A 23,300-nucleotide genomic window follows, 5' to 3' on the forward strand; every position below is an offset into this window, starting at 1 on the left:
GCTAGTTTCTCAGAAAAACCTTCAGTGCTAGCCTCAGAGTAAACCCTGGGCTCAGTGTACTTTGAAGGGAGGTTTTAAACGCTACTCTCTCTTGGATTTGAAGTTGGATACCTTAGCTGGGCCCAGTGTCATGCTTTAGTCTGGAGTCTGTTTTTACTAAATTTATCTGCTTATTATTTAATAAATAAATTTGAAGTCTTTAGTAAGTGGTCACATAGCAGTTTTGAAACATGTAATTTTCTCTGAAAGAAAATAAAAATAAATGAACTAATTCGATAGAAATTGGTATCTCCAAACAAGGCACAGTGGTGTACAGCTATGATCCCAGCACTTCAGAGGCTGAGTCAGGGTTAGCCTGGCCCTATATAATATGACCCTGTGCAGGGAGGGAGAGGGAGAGAGATCAGTAAAACAAGCAGCATGCCCTGCTTTTCTTATCTTCAGTGATTCTTAATAAAGGCACCTTTAAATGAAATTCATCCTTAACAGAGCCTGTAGCATCGATTAGCTCTTCTGCCTTGTGTTGTTAGCCAAAGTCAAACACCATCCATGCCCAATGGCAGTCTGTGTCTCACACCATCGTGGTGAGTTAGTGTTGCTGCCAGACTCTCTGTATTTGAGCTCTGGCTCTTGAATCTAGCTGCAGTAGAATTCTGGGCAGTTACTAAACGACCTTATAGTGTCGTCAAAGGCTAAGTGCATTGGTGCATGTAAATGTTTTAAACAGCGCATGACACATCAAAGGAGCACAGCAAGTGTTAATAATTATGATGTCGATGTGGCGATGTGCTTAGTACTCTCCATTCCAACTTTTTTGAAAAACCTAAGTAAAAAATTAGAGGTCAGTTTTTAAGTTATAAGCTATAAAAATAAACAAGGACATTTTATTTTGTTATGAACAGTCTCCTGTTGTCAGACTGGCATGTATTTATTAATGTTTTTAGGCAGCAGATAATGGCAGCTTTAAACTCGCAGACTGCCGTGCAATTCCAGCAGTATGCAGCCCAGCAGTATCCAGGGAACTACGAACAACAGCAGATTCTCATCCGCCAGCTGCAGGAGCAGCACTATCAGCAGTATATGCAGCAGTTATATCAAGTCCAGCTTGCACAACAACAGGTATGACAGCAGCTCTAGAGAAGGCACTGCATTTCCCTGGAACGCGGGTTCTTTCCTGCCAGTTGTGGATGAACTTTGCAGTAGCTAGCCTAAGGTGTAAGGTAACTCTCTGGTTGATCTTTTAGGCAGTCTGTTTAGCATTGTGTTGGCAGTTACAAAAGAAAGTGCAGGATCTTAGCCGGGCATGGTGGCACACACCTTTGATCCCAGCACTCGGAAGGCAGAGGCAGGCGGATTTCTGAGTTCGAGGCCAACCTGGTCTACAAAGTGAGTTCCAGGACAGCCAGGGCTACACAGAGAAACCCTGTGTCGAGAAAAAAAATAAAATAAAAAGAAAGTGCAGGATCTTGAACCTCAGAAGATGACTTCGTAATGTTCAGGGTGTGTGGGAGTTGTGTAGGCCAGTGTCCTAACAGTGAGTCTGGTATGGACTATTAATAGTGCCCCAGGAAGCATGAGGACTGAGTAGCTGGTAAGAACACATGCCCTGTCGGGAACAGACAGCTTTAAAGGGATGAAGTCCCCTCCCATAAGGCCCATAGGCTGGTTCCTCATAGCTGGGCCAGATCCAGATCTATTATAACTCATGACAGCATATACCTCTTCTCCAGCATCCTATTCCTAAACATTTGCTTCAACATTTAGGTAGTTTGAGCTGGAGGGATGGCTCAGGTGTTAAAGGCTAGACTCAACCAAAAATACAGGAGAAAGTGATTAAAGTGAAAGACGTGGAAAGAGTCTGGTGCTGGGTTCTGTCCTGGTTCTGCCATTGTCATTTGACTTTCTGATGTGTTACTGATGCTCCAATTTCCTGCTTTTCCTCTGTTCTGTGAGAATAAGACACAAGATGAAGGTTTCTAACCTCACAGGATGATAAAAGGAAGAGAAGGATAGTAGCTAGGCCTGGTGATGTAAACCTGTAATACCAGCCGGGCATGGTGGCGGACGCCTTTAATCCCAGCACTCGGGAAGCAGAGGCAGACAGATTTCTGAGTTCGAGGACAGCCAGGGCTATACAGAGAAACCCTGTCTCGAACCCCCTTCCCCCCCCCAAAAAAAAACCTGTAATACCAACTGCCCAGGTGGCTGAGAGTTCAGGCTAATCTGGATAGCTTAGAAGGACCCCATTACCAAGTAAAAGGGAGAGGGGGGTGGAATAGATGGAAATAGGTAAATTAATTGATTTATAAATGCTCACTATATTGAGCTGTGACACTTTTTGACAAAGTCAACTATACACACAGTCATACCATAATATTTTTAGGAAAGTGGAAATTTTTAAAATAAAATGACCTGTCTTCTCCTAGTCTTAGAAATCAATGAGATGTTAAAAGTGTCTATAGGTTCTCTATAGCCCACAAGAGGATCATAAGGTGCTAATCCAGTTTAACAAGCATCCTTTTTGAGAGATGCTTCTCCACTTGGGTAGCCTTTTTCTACTTTATCATCCCCTTCCCCTTTTCCTGCTTAGTTGATAGGCATTGAGATAATTAATAAGATTGTTGTTACACACTGTCCTCTTCATAGGCTGCTGTTACTTTAAGAGGAGAAAGTCATTCTGGTAGAATAAATTCAAAAATGGGACAGAAGTTGCAGTTGGAAATAGTATGATCAAATTCTATTCTAATTGGTTGCTTCTGGGACTAGATAGGTCCAGTGGGCTACCTGAGAATTGAGCCTTACAGTTTATCACCACTCAGGTTCTCTTCTTACAGTTACTAATGAATTTTACATGAGGGGAAGGAAGAAATAGAATTTACTACTCTGAAGTATTAACTTTTGTGTAAATACTGAACAAAACTGCTGTGCCTGTCGTTTAGGTGGTGTAGCTGCCTAGAGTGTCTATTGTATTGTTCCTGTACCTTTCTCCTTTGTTTTTTTTTTGGGGGGGGGTAGGGTGGGCAGGGGTTGTTTGGATTTTTTGTTTGTTTTCTTTCTTTTTTTTAATAATTTTTTTAAAGATTTATTTTATGTATATGAGTATACCACCATTGCTGTCTTCAGACACACCAGAAGAGGGTATCAGACCCCATTACAGATGGTTTGTGAGCCACTATGTGGTTGCTGGAAATTGAACTTGGGACCTCTGGAACAGTAGTCGGTGCTCTTAACCACTGAGCCATCTCTCCAGCCCTTTTGTTTTCTTTCTTCTTTTTCTTTTTAAGATTTATTTATTTATTTATTTATTTATTTATTTATATATATATGAGTACACACTGTAGCTGTACAGATGGTTGTGAGTATTCATGTGGCTGTTGGGAATTTTATTTAGGACCTCTGCTCGCTCCGGTTGGCCCCACTCTCTTTGGCCCAAAGGTTTATTTTTTATTATACATAACTACACTGTAGCTGTCTTCAGACGCAACAGAAGAGGGTGTCAGGTTTCATTGCCGGTGGTTGTAAGCCACCATGTGGTTGCTGGGATTTGAACTCAGGACCTTCGGAAGAGCAGTCAGTGCTCTTACCCACTGAGCCATTTCACCAGCCCCTTGTTTGTTTTCATTTGGCTTGGTTTGGTTGTTTTTTTAGATGCCACTACTACCAGTAGTCCTAAACTTCTTATGTGATCCAGGCTGAGACGCCAACCCTACCTCCCAGGTACTGGGATTACAAACAAGTACTGCCATACCAGATCTTCTTATGCTTTTTAAAACTTCCCCCAAAGTATATGTTTTTTAAAAAGTAGTATAAATGATTGCAGCCTGCTGTATCCACTAAGTAAGTGTCCCAGTCAGTGGCATCCAGAGGAGTTCATTGATTTTACTGCAGAGTTCCAAGATTACCTTCTCCCACCATCATGTAATGTTTTGAATGTACTGATGTGTTTTGGTTGCATGCATTTTTTTGAATAGCTGGTGCTTTTTCCTTGGAAGTGATTTAGAGTCTAAGCCTTAGAGTATTTTTTTAAAAGTCTTGTGTTTTATGTAGTGGCAGAGAGAGGTGTTTAAACCCAGCACTGGATCTCTTTGTGAGTTTCAGGCCAGTCTATACAGATAGTTCAAGGTCAACCAAGGTTGCCTAGTGAGACCCTGTCTTTGGGTCACAGTGGCAGGAGCTTGAGACAGATGATCATATCACCTCCACAGTCAAGAGCAGAGACAGATGTTGCTTTCAACTGGGTTTCCCCACTCATGCAGTTCCAGACCCCTGTCTAGGGAGTGGTACTGCCCACAGTGGGCTGGATCACATCAATTGATGTTATAAAGACAGTTGCTCACAGGCCAATCCAATCCAATATAAACATTGTTTCACCAGTCTTTTCCTAGCAGATTCTAGGTTATATCAAGTTGACAATTAAAACTAACTTGTATGGTGAGTCATCTTAACCAACCATCAGGAATTTTTCTTTTTTGGAGGGGGAAGATTTATTTATTTTATATGTATGAGTATTTTACCTGAATGTATATCTATGCATGTGTATATACCTGGTGCCTGCATGACCCAGAAGAGGGCATCAGAACCCTGGAACTTGCGTGGCAGATGCTTGTGTGAACCACCATTTGGATGCTGGAAACTGAATATGGGTTTTCTGAAAGAGTAGCCAGTACTGTTAGACACTGAACTATCTCTCCAGCTCCTACAATCTAAATACACACTAGTTAAGTTTTAATGTCTTTGTTTTCCATGAGTAAGTTGTTTTATTTCTCTAAGTAAAGACCACTTTGTGTGTGTAATAAAAACACTGCAGTTTATAACATAAAATAATGATGAGGGCCGGTGAAATGGCTCAGTGGGTAAGAGCACTGACTGCTCTTTTGAAGGTCCTGAGTTTAAATCTCAGCAACCACTTAGTGGCTCACAACCACCCATAATGAGACCTAACCTTCTCTTCTGGTGCGACTGAAGATAGTTACAGTATACTTATGGGTAATAATAAATAGACCTTTGGGCCAGAGAGAATAGGGCCAACCAGAGCGAGCAGAGATCCTAAATACAATTCCCAACAGCCACATGAAAACTCACAACCATCTGTTCAGCTATAGTATAGTCGTATACATAAAAATAAATAAATATTTTTTAAAAAATCTTGATTTTGAGCTAAGGTATATCAGCAGCTTTCATTGGTATTGTATGACATGACAGTCATGGACAGAGTATGCGTGTTCTGTGTTCAGAACCAAGGCTGAGTGGAAGTTGCCTTCATGCAGTTGAGTAGAGCTCAGTTCTACCTCAGATTTATTATACTCTAATTTTGAATGGATTTTTTTAGTCCTTGTGCACTCAGAAACCCTGTACTATTGCCAGATTTCAACACCACCCCCCCATACACACACACATTCAGTGCTGTGGCCTCCATATGGATGTGTAACCCAGTGTAAAAAGTTGGGTGAGCCGGGCCTTTAATCCCAGCACTCCGGAGGCAGAGGCAGGAGGATTTCTGGAGTTTGAGGCCAGCCTGGTCTACAGAGTGAGTTCCAGGACAGCCAGGGCTACAGAGAAACCCTGTCTCGAAAAAACAAAAAAAACAAAAAAAAAAAAAGCTGGGTGCTAGCCAAGTATCCTACCACTGAGAGCTATATTCCCCAGTCCTCTTTTTATATTTTGAGATAAGAGTCTAAATTGCCCAGGCTGGCATTTCATATCTCAGTCTTCCTGCTTCAGCCTTCCAAGTATCTGGAGTTACTGGCCTGTGTCAGTGGACCTTGCAGATGTCTTTGTACTGTCTCTTTCCCTGCTTTGCTGTGTGGATCACTCCAGCTTCAGGCTCAAGACACTGCTGCCTCAGCCTCCTAAGTGCTGGGATTGTAGGGTGTACCCAGACCAGTACAAAATTTTAAGTGAGAATTTGACCTCTCACTTCATTATCATAACCCTTAGATCAATGTTTTTGTTTGTTTGTTTCTTGGTTTTCCAAGACAGTGTTTCTTCGGGTGGTCCTGGCTGTTGTGGAACTCACTATATAGTCTAGGCTGGCCTAGAATTTATGGAGATCCTCCTGCCTCTGCCTCGTGAGTGCTTAGACTAAAGGCATGCACCACTGCCACCACCTGGCCAGACCAGTGTGTTTTTGTAACTTGATTGATAGTTTTATTAAATTTTAGGGGAGAGGCAGATGCAGGTATAAGGCCAGCCTGGACTATTGAAGCCTTGTCTCAATCAGTTAATCAATTAATCAATCAGTAAATGGATAATTGGATAAATGCACATGTGTGTGTGCACATACATACACAAACTTTATTTTATTTTTTTATTTTATTTATTTTTATTTTTTGGTTTTTCGAGACAGGGTTTCTCTGTGTAGTCCTGGCTGTCCTGGAACTCACTCTGTAGACCAAGTTGGCCTCGAACTCAGAAATCCACCTGTCTCTGCCTCCCGAGTGCTGGGATTAAAGATGTGCACCACCACTGCCTGGCTCACACACACTTTATTAAAAACATTTTGTTGGAGCCGGGGTATGATTCAGTACATAAGCACCTGATGAGGCTAACATTAACTCCCTAAAACCTAAATTAAAAAAAATTTTTTTAATGTATATGAGTACACCATTGCTCTCTTCAGACACCAGAGAGGGCATCAGACCCCATTACAGATGGTTGTGAGCCACCATGTGGTTGCTGGGAATAAAACACAGGACCTCTGGGAGAGCAGTCAGTGCGCTTAACCGCTGAGCCATGTGTCCAGCCCTAAATTAAAAAATTTTTTAAATTATGATTATAACCTTTTTATGAATATTTATTTCTGTCTATATTAGAATAGTTGTCCGTGTATGAGGGTTTTGTTTGCTACTTTATATATCTGTCAAACTTACCAATTATAACTTCTGTTTTTGTGAATCTTCTGTGGCCATTTGTTTCTTTGAAGTATAATTTTCAGTTTCTGTAATTTTAACTTCTGTAGTTGAAGGTGAGGATGGGGAGAAAGCTCAAGTGCTGTTGTTGGGTTTTTGGGTTTTTTTTCCCACATCAGTCTCTTGAGTGCTGTGCTGGCATATTTAACATACCCAGTTGTGTAGTTTGAAAGTATCTCTCTGTGTCCCTGGTTGGGCTGGTTCTCTTTAATCCAGGCTAGCCTCACACTCACGGATCTGCCTGACTTCATCATGAGTGCTAAAATCATTGGCATGCAATATCATCCCCTGCCTATAGTTGAATTTTATTAAAAAAACAAAAACATTTACTTCTATTCAATTTTAAGAATATATATCACTGCTGGGCATGATGGCATATGCCCTTAATCTCAACACTCAAGGAGGCCAGTGACATCACTATACTTAATTGTTGTCCTTAGTAGTTTTATCTGAGATTGATTGTTTAATCATGTTTAGCTGTCAGTTGGTGTTATATTAGTGTTTATTACAGGTATGATAAAGCTGGCAAAAGTTAATTAGTAATTTCTTGAATGCTTTAGAGCAAATGCATGGTGTCAAACTTCACTCCTAGGCAAGTGTTAGCCGTTCTGGAAAGAGCATCTTAACTTTTTCTCAATTTGTAGGCAGCATTACAGAAACAGCAAGAAGTAGTGATGGCTGGGGCATCATTGCCTGCATCATCAAAGGTGAACACAGCTGGAGCAAGTGATACACTGTCAGTTAATGGACAGGCCAAAACCCACACTGAAAATTCCGAAAAAGTCCTTGAGCCAGAAGCTGCAGAAGAAGCCTTGGAAAATGGACCAAAAGGTATGGTTTAGCACATATATTTATCCATCTAGGTGTCACTCTTAGACCTCCTGAAAAGCAAAGATCAGGAAGCTAAGCCAAGTAGCTTCTGGGAGCACTTACGTGAGTGTGAGCCCAGCTCCTTTGCTCTTTGACTCTGAATCTGATGCTTCTGATGACACAGACATCAACAAGCAAGGCTGGGGATCTAGTTCTGTTGAGAGAGAGCAGTTGCACAAAGCCCTGGGTTTAGTTTGAGGCACCACATGAAACTGGCTGTGGTGGCACACGCCTCTTATCCCAGCAGAGATTTGTTATTTAGACAAATGTCGAATTCAGCAGTTAGAAGTAAGGATAGGGAGGTTCAAGTGATTTTTCTTTCTTTTGCCCCACCTGAGCCTGTGAGTGCTGAGCTGGGTTGAAGCATGTGTGGTAAGGAGGATTCCTGAAACTCTTTCTGACCTTCCTTGACCTTTTAGAACAAGTAACAGAAAAATAGCTTCAGAGAAGACCATCTTTACTTTAGTCTTACCAAGAATTTATACCAGTATTTTTTTCAGTTATTGATTTACTCTATAAATATATGTGTGCATACAAGGAGACCAGAAGACAACTTGCATAATTTGGTTCTCTTTCTACCATGTGGGTTCTGATGAATAACCTCAAGTAATCAAACTTGGTGGCAAGTGCCTCACCTGCTGAGGCATCTCATTAGCATTTTGTTTTGTTCTCTTCCTTCTCCTCCTCCCCTTCCCCCTCTTTTTCTTCTTCTCCTCTTCCTACTTTTTTTTTTTTTTTTTTTTTGGAGGCAGGATCTCACTCTGTAGCCCTGGCTGGCCTTCAACTCAAGAGAGCTTTGTCTGCCGCCAAAGTGAGTGCTGGGACTAAAGGGGTGCGTGTGCCACCACAACTGTTGATTTGTTTCCTTTTGTGGCAGCTCAGGCTGGCCTCCAGCTCACTGTGTAGCTGAGGGTGACTTTGAGTACTAGTTCCTACTTTATGTAGTGCTAGTGACTGAGCCCAGGGACGTGTGCATACCCAGCAAGCACTCTGACCTGAGCTACGTACCCGGGTCTGCGAGGGTTTGCACATGAGAGGAAATCTTGTAAGGGAATCCCATTAACTTAACTGGAAAACCTGCTGAGTTCTGCAGTAAACATGAATACTGCTCAGTAACAAGATGTTTGTCCTTTCCAAATGAGTCCCTCCAGTGGTTCTAATGTTGTCCAGGATTTTCTGTTTCTCTTAGCTCTTTTCAGAAAAGCCCTTAGAACTTTAAGATGCTCAGAGGTTGAGATTTTTCAACAGGTAGAATGAAATGAAAGCAGATTGTTAAGAAAAGTCACTTGTAAGATTGTGGCTTCTGTTTTATTGAAGGGTATGATGACCTCTGAGCACCTCTGACCTTGGATATTATAATAACCTGAGAAGCCTTTCTGTTCCCTCCATCCTTGGTCTGAGCTAGCTCGGTGTCAGAACACAGGTAGCCCTGTGCAGATGTTCTCTGCAGGCTAAGAACCCTCTGGCTTCAGCTTTTGTAAATCCTGTTGCCTTTAGACTCTCTTCCAGTGATTGCAGCTCCATCCATGTGGACAAGACCACAAATCAAAGACTTTAAAGAGAAGATTCGGCAGGATGCAGATTCTGTGATTACAGTACGTCGAGGAGAAGTCGTCACCGTCCGAGTCCCGACTCATGAGGAAGGATCATACCTATTTTGGGAATTTGCCACAGACAGTTATGACATTGGGTTTGGGGTTTATTTTGAATGGACAGACTCTCCAAATGCTGCTGTCAGTGTGCATGTCAGTGAGTCCAGTGACGAGGAGGAGGAGGAGGAAGGTAGGCCTTGGCTCTCATTGGGTCCTGCTGACACTCACGGACCTTGTTTTACTTACAGTCTTATATATTGGAAAGCTAAGCCATCTCACCAACCCCAGAACCAGTTATCTTAATGGCTGAGCCAATTCCAAGGCTTTGGCATTTTGTTGTTGGAGGTTTTGTTTTTGTTTTTTTTTTGGCTTTTTTGAGACAGGGTTTCTCTGTGTATCCCTGGCTGTCCTGGAACTCACTCTGTAGACCAGGCTGGCCCTGAACTCAGAAATTCTCGTGCCTCTGCCTCCAGAGTGCTGGGATGGCATTTTGTTTTTAACAATATTTATTCCTAAGTACTACAACAGAGTGAGACATTTCCCATAATACTTAACAAAAGCAAAAATAGAAGGAGGGGGCAAGGAAAAGTAAGAACAGTTGAGCTGTGAGTACTGCCTGCATCCCAGCAATGGGGCCAGGAGCTAAGCCTGTGCCAGCCTTCCTCATACAACAGAGACTCATTCAAATAGATGGAAAGGAAAGTGTGTGTTCCTCGGAAAGAGATTTTGTGAATGCTTCATAAGAGTCCTGAGGAGTATTTTCAGTGATAGGGTTTGTGCTCTGGGTGCACAAGATCCCTAGCACCTGAAAAACAAAAAAGGAAGAGACAAAGTTAGTTCTTAGCTCTGGCTAGATGTGATTATCCTCAACTGTAATCTCAACACTAAGGAGTCTGATGTTGGAAGATTATTATTTGATGCCAGCTTGGGCTATATAGTGAGTTCCAGGTCAGCCTGGGCTACTAAGATAGACTCTGTCTCAAAAACTGAAGACAAAGGGCTGGAGAGATGGCTCAGTAGTTAACAGCATTCCCTCCTGAAAAGGACCCACACTTGATTCCCAGCACCTACATAGTTGTTTATAATTGCCCATAACTATAGTTCAGAGGAACTCTGCAGGCACCAGGCATGCACTCACTTCCTGTACATCATATATGCATACATGCAGGTCAGAGTCCATGCCCATAAAATGAGTCTTTTAAAAAGCTAAGAAGGAAGGAAAGAAATTGCTCTGCTCTAAGGTCTGGTTGGTGTTCTCTTGTCCTGCCCACTAGAGATTTTTTTTAAGATTGATTGATTTTTGTTTTTTTTTTGAGACAGGGTTTCTCTGTGTAGCCCTGGCTGTCCTGGAACTCACTCTGTAGACCAGACTGGCCTTGAACTCAGAAATCCACCTGCCTCTGCTTCTCGAGTGCTGGGATTAAAGGCGTGCGCCACCACTGCCCAGCAATTTATTTATTTATTATATGTAAGTACACTGTAGCTGTCTTCAGACACACCAGAAGAGGGCATCAGACCTCATTAAGGATGGTTAGAAGCCACCATGTGGTTGCTGGGATTTGAACTCAGGACCTTTGGAAGAGCAGTCAGTGCTCTTACCTGCTGATCCATCTCACTAGCCCAAGATTTTTTTTTTAAGGGTTTGTTTGTTTGTTTGTTTTATGTATATGAGTATACTGTTGCTGTCTTCAGACACACCAGAAGAGGGTGTTGGAACCCATTACAGATGGTTGTGAACCACCATGTGGTTGCTGGGAATTGAACTCAGGATCTCTGGGACAGCAGTTGGTGCTCTTAACCGCTGAGCCATCTCTCCAGCCCCCCATTAGAGATTTTTAAAAAGAAAATTCCTTCCTACTTTCTCTTCTGACCCCCTAGCTAATAAGTTTGGGGATTATTGCCATTGGGCCAATAGCTGTTAAAATGGACTGGAGTGATGGCTCAGGCACTTACTGCTCTTGCAAGGATATCCAGGTTCCGTTCTCAGCACTGATGCAGGCTCAGAGCCGCCTGCACCTTCAGGTAGGGGTTCTGACACCTCCCTCTGGCCTTCTCACACACCTGCTTATATAGGATACGCATATTGACAAGTAGGCACAAATGTACAAGTAAACATTAAGATATAAGGCAATCATAAGGTTTTATAAAGAAGAGAACTGGTAAACCATAGCTGAGGTCTTTGACCTTAGCTGTGCTGTATGTGTCTCCAAGGGAAGGTGGGGTTGTCTACTCATAAACATTTCTCTCTCTCTCTCTCTCTTTTTCTTTCTTTCTTTCTTCCTTTCTTTCCTTCCTTCCTTCCTTCCCTTCCTTCCCTTCCTTCCCTTCTTCCCTTCTTCCTTTCTTCCTTTCTTTCCTTTCTTTCCTTTCTTTCCTTCCTTCCTTCCTTCCTTTCTTCCTTTCTTTTAAGAAAAAAAAAAACCCAAAGATCAATTTCGGCAAATTTTCTTTTTTTAAAGATTTATTTATTTTATTTATATAAGTACACTGTGGATGTCTTCAGACACACCAGAAGAGAGCATGAGATCCCATAACAGATAGTTGTGAGCCACCATGTGGTTGCTAGGATTTGAACTTAGGACCTTCAGAAGAGTAGTCAGCTCTTACCCGCTAAGCCATATCGCTGGCCCCCAAATACCTTTTTTCTTAAAAAATTAATTTTTATTTGTGGGAGCATGGGTCTGTGGAGATCAGAAGAAGGTGTTAGAGTGCTGAAGTTAGAGGTGGTTGTGAACCACCTGATGTGGATGCTGGAAACCAAAGTTAGGTCCCCTGCAATGTAGTAAGTAACCACAACCACTGGGCTTTCTCTCCAGCCCAGCATCAAAGACATTTAATTGAAGTCATTGCTGTAGTAAAGCTAATTTTATTTGGGTCTCCTTTATGTGTGCTGAGATTTTGTTTTGTTTTGCTTTTTAAGATGGGGTTTCATGGCTCAGGCTGGTGTGTAGGCAGAGTGGCCTTGTGTCTACAAAAATGCCCTTTGCATTCCTTCCTCTGGGATCACAGATCATGTCACCAGAGGGTTTGGTTTTTCTTACCTTCTGATTTGGGATTTCACAGCTGGCCCAGACAGCTCTTATACTCATTGTGTGGTTTAGGTTGCCCTTGAATTTATTACAGCCCTTTTGCCTTGTTTCCCTTGTGCTGGAATTATATACTCTCTTCTCTTCTCTTCTCTTCTCTTCTCTTCTCTTCTCTTCCCCTTTCCCCTTTCCCCTTTCCCCTTTCCCCTTTCCCCTTTCCCCTTTCCCCTCTCTTTTCTCTGTTTTCTTTTTTTCTTTTTCCTTTTTCCCCTTTCCCCTTTCCCCTTTCCCCTTTCCCCTTTCCCCTTTCCCCTTTCCCCTTTCCCCTTTCCCCTTTCCCCTTTCCCCTTTCCCCTTTCCCCTTTCCCCTTTCCCCTTTCCCCTTTTTCCCCTTTCCCCTTTCCCCTTTCCCCTTTCCCCTTTCCCCTTTCCCCTTTCCCCTTTCCCCTTTTTCCCCTTTCTCCCTTTCTCCCTTTCTCCCTTTCTCCCTTTTCTTTTCTTTTCTTTTCTTTTCTTTTCTTTTCTTTTCTTTTCTTTTCTTTTCTTTTCTTTCTCAAGCTTTCAAATGTTTAGAATTCCCCCCACCTCCAAGGGTTTCTCTGTGTAGCCTTGGCTGTCCTAGAACTCACTCAATAGACCAGACTGGCCTCAAATTCATAGAGCTCTGTCTGCCTCTGCTACCCAAGTACTGGGATTACAGGTGTGCACCACCACTACCTGGCTAGTTTCTCTAGTTTTTGTTGTTGTTCTTTTTTTTTTTTTTTTTTCTTTTTCTTTTTTTTTTTTTTTTTGGTTTTTTGAGACAGGGTTTCTCTGTATAGCCCTGGCTGTCCTGGAACTCACTTTGTAGACCAGGCTGGCCTTGAACTCAGAAATCCGCCGAGTGCTGGGATTAAAGGCTTGCACCACCATGCCCGGCTTCTCTAGTTTTTAACTTCTTAAATTGTACTTATCTTAATGAACCATTATTGATAGTGGTATTGGTAAATTTGTCTGTAATTATTCAGATTTTATAAGTTTTTACCTCATTTTCTAAGATATATTACAAGCTACTACAACTTGTTTTATTTCCTTAAATTCCTCTTGAGAGCTTCTCACACTTTTAAAATTCATGGCTGTGAGCATTAAAATACAGTTAATAGGGGCTGGCGAGATGGCTCAGCAGGTAGGAGCACTGACTGCTCTTCCGAAGGTCTTGAGTTCAAATCCCAGCAACTACATGGTGGCTCACAACCACCCATAATGAGATCTGATACCCTCTTTTGGCGCATCTGAAGACAGCTACAGTGTACTTATGTATAATAATAAATAAATCTTTAAAAAAAATACAGTTAATAGATGTTGCCAGGGTTCACTCTGCCATGGTAGAAACCTAGAAGTCTTTTTTTCCTTGAGGTTGTTTATATGTAATATGTTAGACAATTTGGAATAATTAACTCATTCTTCTAGACTAGTAGTGTTTCTTTCCTCACTTGATGTTGTTATAGCCCAGGAAAGTATTAACAGTGAGAGTCTTGATCAGAGCTCATTTTTATCCACGTGTTTCGTCTGTTAAACAGGACTAGGAAACTGACACTTTGTAGCTGCCTCTGCATACCTCTCTACTGTAGTTTTTATATTTAAAATATATAGAAGCTGGGCTGGTGAGATGGCTCAGTGGGTAAGAACACCCAACTGCTCTTCCAAAGGTCTGAAGTTCAAATCCCAGCAACCACATGGTGGCTCACAACCATTTGTAACAAGATCTGACGCCCTGTTCTGGAGTGTCTGAAGACAGCTACAGTGTACTTACATATAATAAATAAATAAATCTTTAAAAATAAAATAAAATATATAGAAGCTATAGTCTGCCTAGGCTACCTTCTACCATTCCTAAAATGAAGATGGACTCGTAGGAGATCAGCACAGTTTTCTTCGGTGTTCCGTGACTAAGATTGTTATATATAAGGAAGGAGTTAGGAACTGAGTAGAAACAGAATGGGTAAAACAAGGCCAGGAATGTGAGCAGCAGTTACACGGAAGGCTGGGGTACAGGTTGTTACCTCCACCCTGTGTCTGTCACTGCACTCTCCCAGCCCAGCAACTGTACATGGTGGTGGTCAGGCCTTCAAGTGAATGACGAACATGCGCCTGCATGCAGAGTTGAAACTACCTCAAAGCGTGCAGTTTGATTGCTTGTGAGAGAGGTGATTGCTGGGTCTAACACTTGACTTGTGTCTTCTGTTCTTTCTCACCGTCTCACAGAAAATGTCACTTGTGAAGAAAAAGCAAAAAAGAACGCCAACAAGCCTCTGCTGGATGAGATTGTACCTGTGTACCGGCGGGACTGTCACGAGGAAGTATATGCAGGCAGCCACCAGTATCCAGGGAGGGGAGTCTATCTCCTCAAGTTTGATAATTCCTACTCTCTGTGGAGGTCCAAGTCCGTCTACTACAGAGTCTATTATACTAGATAGAGCTGCTGTTCCAGGGTCGGGAGTCTAGGGTTGAGCACAACATGACGTTTAATTTCCTTTGACTTTTGTGGCGCATAGGAGTCCGTGTTTATCTTCTCGATTTTGTTCTGAGGGTTTATGAACTCATTGAGAACCAGGATTCCTTGAGACTCTTTAGCATTAGTGCTCTGAGGTTAAAAGCAGTTCGGAAGACTCATCTAGCCCTTGGGTGCTGACCAGCAGAGCTGCTAGTGGATATTGGAGTTACATGAGCTACGTGTTAATATTCAGTCTCCAGAATAAACGTCCCAGCGTTGCCCTGACCTGGCTGGAGGGCGCATTGCTGTCTGTGCCTGTGTTGTGCACAGCCACAGTTAGTAACTGGGGAAGCTTCTGTACTAGTCTCCTTCAACGCAGCTGGCTTTGACTGAGTGCTTTGACAGTTTGAGACTTCACCAAGTATAGTAGAAAAACAAATGGCCTCAACTTGATCTTACCTGAGTAACCAAGGCTGCTTTTGCTTTGGGTACAGCTATTTAGTTAGTTGTGTTACAAAGAATTATTTTCTGAGAGAATCTTAAACTTAGAATATTCAGATGCAGTAGATACTGGCGTGTGGAGATTCACAGACGACCTCAGCACCCATCCCACCAGGTCCCTGGACTCACGGCCTTTCCTTCATTTGCCATTCACATTGCTGCTCACAAAACAGAACTCGGTGACTTTGTTTTGATATAGTTTTGTGGACCATCTCAAATTAAAACTATTTTCTGTAAAAAATCTATAGCCAGGAGTTTTATAAACTCACCTGGCACCTACTGAGCTAAAATATGCAAAATCTGAACTAAAATATGCAAAATCACTTTAATATAATTTGACATTTGAGGAGTACCATTGCACTAACAGGAAATCACTGCCGGAGACAGCCCACATTTCCTTGTAGTTGTTATTAGGGCACAAACCACTCCACAGTCCCAGTGTGGAGTCACAGTCTAGAGAGAATTGGAAATGCACGTGCTTAAATGATACAGCTTTAATCTGTATTATGACTGCTGGTGGTAAGAGGAATATCTTTAAATTTCTTATGAAAACAAATCCACATTCATTATTTCACATTTGTCTAAGAGGTTAAGTATCTGAAGGGAGGGTAGTGTAGATAGCAAATGACAGAGACAGTACACACCTAGTGTATTGTCACTGAAGTCTTAGGTTTAACTTTGACATCACAGGTCCCTTCCAGGGGTACCACTGGGTAGCTGCAGTGTGCACCGGTCACTACATTCAGGCTATTTGAGGTTTTCATATGCTGCATTTCTTTGTTTTTAACACCTGGTTTTATAGGTTCTCTTTCGTTTGTTAAGAAACTGGATTCTTTTCTCCTAACCAGTGCTTAATTTGTGTTTTTGGATTTTCTTTCAGAAGTAGTCAAATGTCTATGCTGTTACATCCAGAATATTCATTAGGCTGCCCCACAGCTCTTCTGTATATATAGAGACCACAGAGTTAGGATTTTTTTTAATGAGAAAAATACTGTATTTAAAATGTAAAATAAACTTTTAAAAAGCAAGCACTAATATATATTTCTTTCAGCCTTTGATTACAGTTTTGTCCTTGCACATGTTAAGATAAATTATCTTCTAAAACCTTGTTCTTGGGAGCAGTGAATGTCACTTTACATGGCTGTTTCTGTCACATGTTCATATCTGAACATTTTTGGTTATAACTTTTTTATTGCCTTTGGCTGTTGATTAGTACAAGTGCAATTTCAAAAAGATCTTGAAAGTAATATATTTAATCAATTAAAATGTTTCTCTGTAAGTCGTCGATGTTTCTGTTAATACAGTTTCCTGAAGCACTTAATTGTCTTTCTTCATTGAGCTAGAGTAAGGAACGCCTTAGATGATGTTTTCTGTTTACCTCGTTGGAAAAATACCAGTCTTTCTGACTGGCTAGTTTCCCCTGTCCATCATAATGCACTTGAAATTGTCCAGACTTGACAAGAAGAGAAGTGTTGGCTTTTTGTCCTGCAGATGACTAGGTTATACAGTATTTTCCAGGGCCACCTTTGCTGTGATGTGGGAGATAACCTATTTTATAATGGCTCCTGGGGCATGTGGAACGCCTCTAAGTGGAACCGACCACACGGATGCATCTTGATCCCTGTTCTGGGTGTGGTGGATCTTAAGTCGAACCCAAGGACAGACAGGAGCTCTTGTGATCTCAGCAGATTTTGGAGGCCATGTCTAACGACTGTCTTACAGAAGAGAAGCACCTGCTTTCAGATAATAAATGGCTGCCAGTTATCCACTGACCGTGACACTTCAGCAACCCAAACCAGCTTTTTTTCATGCAGCGTAAAACTGTCTGTCTGTGTATCTGTTGGGGGCAAAGCACATCTTAATTCACTTCTCTTCACCATCGTGGTGGCCAGGATGGCCTCCAGCTTCTGCCCTCTGTGCTGAGATTATCGATGTACGCATACCAAGCCAGTGTTAGACTTTTAATTTATTCACATGTATAGGTGTTTTGCCTACATGTATGTCTGTGCACCACGTTCATGCCTACTGTATGCAAAGGCCTAAGGAGGCATTAATTTCCTGGAACTAGAGTTACAGACAGTTGTGAGTTGCCACATACACATTGGATTATACATGTAAACAAGGATTTTTGTTTTGTTTTGGGTTTTGGGTGTTTTGGGGTTTTGTTTTTTTGTTTTTTGGTGGTGGTTTTTAACTTTAAAAGCGCATCTAGGGGGTGCAGAGGTGACTCAGTGGTTAAGAGCTTGTACTGCTGTTCAGAGGATGTACGTTCAGTCCTAGCACTCACATGGGGCTGTTCATAGTTACACCTTGAGCTCCAGAAAATCTGATAGCCTTTTCTGGCCTCCTAGTATCCATGTTCTGTGAGCATACTCACGCAAACACATATATGCATACACATTAGTAAAAAATCTCCTCTAAAAACTCTAGTTTCTTTTAGAGAACCTTTCCAAGCCAGTGGTGGCGCACACCTTTAGTCCCAGCACTCGGGAGACAGAGGCAGGCGGATTTCTGAGTTTGAGGCCAGCCTGGTCTACAGAGTGAGTTCCAGGACAGCCAGGGCTACACAGAGAAACCCTGTCTTGGAAAACCAAAAAAAAATTAAAAAAGGAAAAGAAAATGTTTCCAGATATTAAACACAGGTGTAATAATCATTACCCGAAGTGTTTGATACCACAAGTGTTCCTGGTTTTAAGCTTTTTCATGTACTGGAGTGTTTGTATAGACCAGATGTCCTGGGGTCCGAGTGTGAGCATGAAAGTCATTTCTGTTTGGTGTGCACGTTATACTCATAGCCTGTAGATGAATGTGTTCAGTAATTTGAGTCTGCCTGCATTTGACAGTGGCCCCCCATGTGAGATCATTTACAAACTCACATGTGTGCTTCCCGAGGGAAAGGCTCTTGCTGTGCATGTTTGCCCAGCTGAGTTCATCCCAGAACCCCATGGAAGGGTGGAAGGAGAGAGACATATCCCACAAAGTTGTCCTCTAATGTCCACATGTGAACTGTGGCGTGTATGTGCTCGCACAAGCACACACACACACACAAAGTATAAATCTACAACAGTGAAATTCCACTGTTTCCCTGGTAACCACTAATAGCGTAATGCATTTCTTTCTATTGATTGTTTGGATTTCCCCTCCTGGACATTTCCTGTGTCCTTTGCTTATTCCAATTAAACTTCTTTTGGAGTTACTTTATTTGTTTGAGTGTTTTGCCTGCATGTATGCTTGTGCACTACACACGTACACAGTGTGCACAGAGGTCAGAAGAGGGTATCGGATACACTGAGAAGACTTACAGCAGCTGCCATGATGGGACCTGAACCTCTGCAAGAAAACTAAGCTTTCTCAACCATCAGTTAAATAATTTTGTATGGTTTTATCATTTTTTTAATTCAGTTTAAGCTGGGTGTGGTAGTACATGCCTTAAATCCATCATTAGGCAGAGGCAAGAGATCTCTGGATTTGAGGCCAGACTAGTCTCTGTAACAAGTTCTAGTATAGCCATGTCTACCTAGACTGTCCCTAAATAAGTAAATAAGTAAAAATAGTTTACATAGTTTTACATAAAGGGCTGACAAATGGTTCTGGGTGGCTCACCTACCATCAAGCTTAAGACCTGAGTTCAATCCCCAGGACTAGATTTTCCAAGGTGGGGATTCCCAAGAGACTGTCTTCTGACTCCCACATTCAAACCATGGCGTGTGTGCACACCTGCACACAAAAGGAAAACTTTAAAAAACCTTTCTTCCCAATTCTAGTCTGTGTCTTGCGTGTGTACACGGGTGTTTTTTTTTTTTTTATTCCTTGTGGATTTTTGCTTATTTCCATATGTATGAGTTTCTGTGGTGTTGGATTTGTGTTATATATTTTAATTTCATTTTTAATAATTGTGCCTGTGGGGATGTGTGCCCTCAGAGGTCAGAAGAGGAAGTCAGGTCTTCTAGAGTTGGACTCACAGGGGAGCTGTTTTTCTTCTAGTCACTGTTCTGTTGCTGCGAAGAGACACCATGGCCAAGGTTGCGGAAATCTCTGAGCTACAGATACAGAGTGAGTCCCTATGTCAAAGAAGGGGAAGGGGAGGGGAGGATGAGGGTCAGAAAGATGGCTTAGACCAGTGGTTCTCACCCTTCCTAATGCTGCAACCCTTTGACACAGTTCCTCATGTTGTGGCAACCCCCAACCATAAAAGTATTTTTGTTGCTACTTCACAACTGTAATTTTGGTACTGTTACAAATCATAAATGCCTGATATGCAGCCCCTATAAAAGGGTCATTTGACCCTCGGGCTTAGAGTTTAGAAGCCCTTGTTATTTTTGCAGGGAGCCCAAATTTACTTCCACATATACTCAGACACATATATACATAATGTGTGTGTGTGTGGCTCCTCCTTGAGAAGCCCAAGCCCATCCCTGCCTTGGGGCTTAAACACACACACACACACACACACAGAGGGGATCATGAGTTAAGTCTGACTTACACTGAGTGGTAAGCCTGCCAGGGCTATATGCTGTATGTTACAGCAAGACTGACTCAGAAAAAAAAAAAAAAAAGAAAAAAAAAAAAAAGCACCATAGCAGTTTGAGCTTTCTGAATGGAAAGGCCTCATGCTTTAAGAGCTGAGCTGCATCCCACTGCAGCTGACATAATATTACAAGACCAACCCCAAAACCTGACACTTGCCACACATCAGGGGACATACTCTGTGCTCCTGTTGACCTGTGAGCTCATGGTCTAGGAAATGAGAGCTATCTCTGAAGGTCTTTCCTGGCAGGTTGAAGGTGTGTGTAAAATGCCTTGGCAGGCAGTGCAATAAAAATGGTAGTTACCATGGGATGGGAAGTTGCCTCATTTGGCCTTTATCCCCCACCCCCATCAGTAGACCGTTGAGGTACAGCAGTCCCAGAACCTTGCTGCAGGATGTGGACAAGCGAACCCTTTCTCCATTTGGACATTGCACCAATAAGCTGGCCAGAGGAACTGGTGCCCCCTGCCTGCTGTCTGTTACCATGGTCTCCTCCAATTCCAACAAGAAAGGTAGGTGCCTCCCTCATCATAAGGCGTGCCACCTCACTAGCAGGAAGTAGAGTGGACTTTGGCACTGGGCAAGCAGGAAGGTGTGATCTGCTAAAGAGTCCAGCGTGGCACAGGTGGCAGTGCGAGTGCAGTCTGCCCTGGTGCCTGAGCTGTGTGGAAGATGTGGGTAGGCACAGAGCCACAGACTCAGGCTCACAGGCTCATGCCTCATCCTGGCACGTGCAACCAGGTGTTGTCCTTGGGGACAGGAGTGTCATCAGCCTGCCCACATCAGCTTGGGAGCCGCTTCTTGCATCAGGGACTCTATTGCATTCAATAACAACTTACTAAAACTAGGCTCTTTAACATATTAACTCAGAGGGAGTTAGTTGGCTGTGTCAAGATGAACCTGGTGTCTGACCCTTCCTGCCCGCCAGCTGCCAGAAACCCATTGAGCTGGACAGTAAACACAAACTTTTTTTTTTTTCAAGACAGGGTTTCTCTGTGTAGCCCTGGCTGTCCTGGAACTCACTCTGTGGACCAGGCTGGCCTGGAATTCAGAAATCCGCCTGCCTCTGCCTTGCGAGTGCTGGAATTAAAGGCATGAATGGGAACTATGGGAACTTTGCATTTTCTCTGAGAAGCAAATGGCCACAGAAGTAGCTGCTGATGCTCTGGTAAAGAGTGCAAGGGCTGTGTGGTCCAAATCAGTAATGGAAATGACAGACAAGACTTCCCCATGAAGCAAGGCTTCTTGACTCAGAGAGTACCTGCTGTTGAGTAAGGGGCATGCTTGCTGTGGACCAAGGAGAACTGGAGAGGGGGGGCAAGTCTGTCTGTGAATGTCAGTCTGAAGTTCTCAACTTCCTGGAGAGAATGTATGTGCCACGTTTTCACTATTCATTCATCTGTCCGTGGACAACTTGGTTGATTCCGGTTCTGCAGTGAATAAAGCCACAACAAACGTGGACATGCAAAATCTCTGCGGCTAGTGTATGGACGTCTCTCATGGTTTTACTTTGCATCTCCCTGACGGCTCGAGTCATTGAACACTTGGAGATTGTTCTTGGGCATTTGTGTTTTTTGAAAAACTATCGAGTTCATTTGCCCATTTGTTGGTTGGCAGTTTTATTTCCTTGGTGTTGGATTTCTGCAATTCTTGCTGGGCGTGATGATGACTTTAATCCCAGCTCCCAGGAAGCAGAGGGGAGAGTCCAAGGCCAGCCTGATTTACATCGTTTCAGGCCAGCTAAGGCCAATGTTCTGTAGGTCTTTATTAGATCCAAGAGTTTTCTAGTTGACTCAACAGAATCTTTTTTTTTTCCTCTTACAATTTCTTTCTTTTATTTCTTTTTTTTATTACGTATTTTCCTCAATTACATTTCCAATGCTATCCCAAAAGTCCCCCATACCCTCTCCCCCACTCCCCTACCCACCCATTCCCACTTTTTGGCCCTGGTGTTCCCCTGTACTGGGGCATATAAAGTTTGCCTGTCCAATGGGCCTCTCTTTCCAGTGATGGCCGACTAGGCCATCTTTTGATACATATGTAGCTAGAGTCAAGAGCTCCGGGTTAATGGTTAGTTCATAATGTTGTTGCACCTACAGGGTTGCAGATCTCTTTAGCTCCTTGGATACTTTCTCTAGCTCCTCCATTGGGAGCCCTGTGATCCATCCAGTAGCTGACTGTGATCATCCACTTAGTGTTTGCCAGGCCCCGGAACAGAATCTTTAAATAAGTGAAGAACCATGTAGTCTGTAAATAAGGATGGTATGACTTCTTCCCTTCCTTCTTTTATCCTTTTGTCTTGTCTTTATCAACTTGGTATATCTAGATTCAAGCACTAACCAGGAGTGGTTGCCGGGGGAAAGAAGCAGGCAAAACTCTATGAGTTCAAGGCAGCCTGGTCTAAATAGAGAATTCCAGTACATCTTGCGATACATAGGGAAATCCTGTCTCAAAAAAGCCAAGGGGGAGGGGTTGTGGCTCTGAGGAGATGGCTCAGTGCAATGGAGTTGCTCTTGCTGAGGACCTGACTGGCTCAGGTACCCACGTGATGGTTTATAACCTCTGTAATCTCATTCCAGGGCATCCAGCACCCTCTTTGGGCACCAGGCATGCACATGGTGCACTTACATGCAGGCAAACCACATGAATACATGAAATAAAAATAAATATTTAGAGAAAAAGATTCAAGCGCTGTATAAAATAAGAGAGGGAGAGTAGACATCTTTGTCTCGTTCCTGGCTCTAAAGGAAATGCTCTGTTTGTCTCCACTTGATGTTGGCTGTAGGTTGTTGATATAGCCTTTATTGTCTTGAGATATGTCCTGTCCCTAAAGGCTCCAAAACTCTGGGGGCTGGAGAGATGGCTCAGCAGTTAAGAGCACTGGCTACTCTTCCAGAGGTCCAGAACCACGTGGTGGCTCACAAATGTCTGTAATGGGATTTAATTTTCTCTTCTGTGTACCTGAAAACAATGTGTACACACACACACACACACACACACACACACACACACAAAATAAAATATAATATATATATATATATTATATATATATATATATATATATATATATATATATATATATAATAAAATAAACCTTAAAAAAAAGACTTCAGAACTTCCATCATGTTGAACTTTGTTAAATGCCTTTTCAACATCAATTGATATGATTATGTGGTTTCTGTCCTTAAGTGTACTTATATGGTATGTTACACTTAATGATTTGCATAGATTAAATCAACCTTGCCATTCTGAGATGAAATCCTCTCTGCCATAATGTATAATCCTCTTAATGTGCTCCTAAATTCAGTTAGCAGGTATTTTGTTAAGAATTTTTCTATGTTTATCAAACAAATTAGCCTATAGTTTTCTTTTTTCTTTTTCTTTTTCTTTTTCTTTTTTTTT

At 42.4% G+C, this 23,300-nt stretch overlaps 1 protein-coding gene across 1 annotated transcript in view; it reads left to right on the plus strand.

Moving 5' to 3' along the window:
- The window catches only part of Acbd3 (acyl-Coenzyme A binding domain containing 3), a 28,162-nt gene extending 11,476 nt beyond the window's left edge, over positions 1-16,686 (plus strand). Inside the window, exons 5-8 of the mRNA NM_133225.3 lie at positions 945-1,119; positions 7,553-7,739; positions 9,276-9,560; positions 14,641-16,686. Of these exons, the coding sequence (NP_573488.2) occupies positions 945-1,119; positions 7,553-7,739; positions 9,276-9,560; positions 14,641-14,852 (859 nt within the window). The 3' untranslated portion in view covers positions 14,853-16,686. The remainder of the gene's footprint in view (positions 1-944; positions 1,120-7,552; positions 7,740-9,275; positions 9,561-14,640) is intronic.
- Positions 16,687-23,300: the final 6,614 nt, after the last annotated feature.

This window comes from Mus musculus, chromosome 1, assembly GCF_000001635.26.
Source record: "Mus musculus strain C57BL/6J chromosome 1, GRCm38.p6 C57BL/6J".
NCBI lineage: Eukaryota > Metazoa > Chordata > Mammalia > Rodentia > Muridae > Mus > Mus musculus.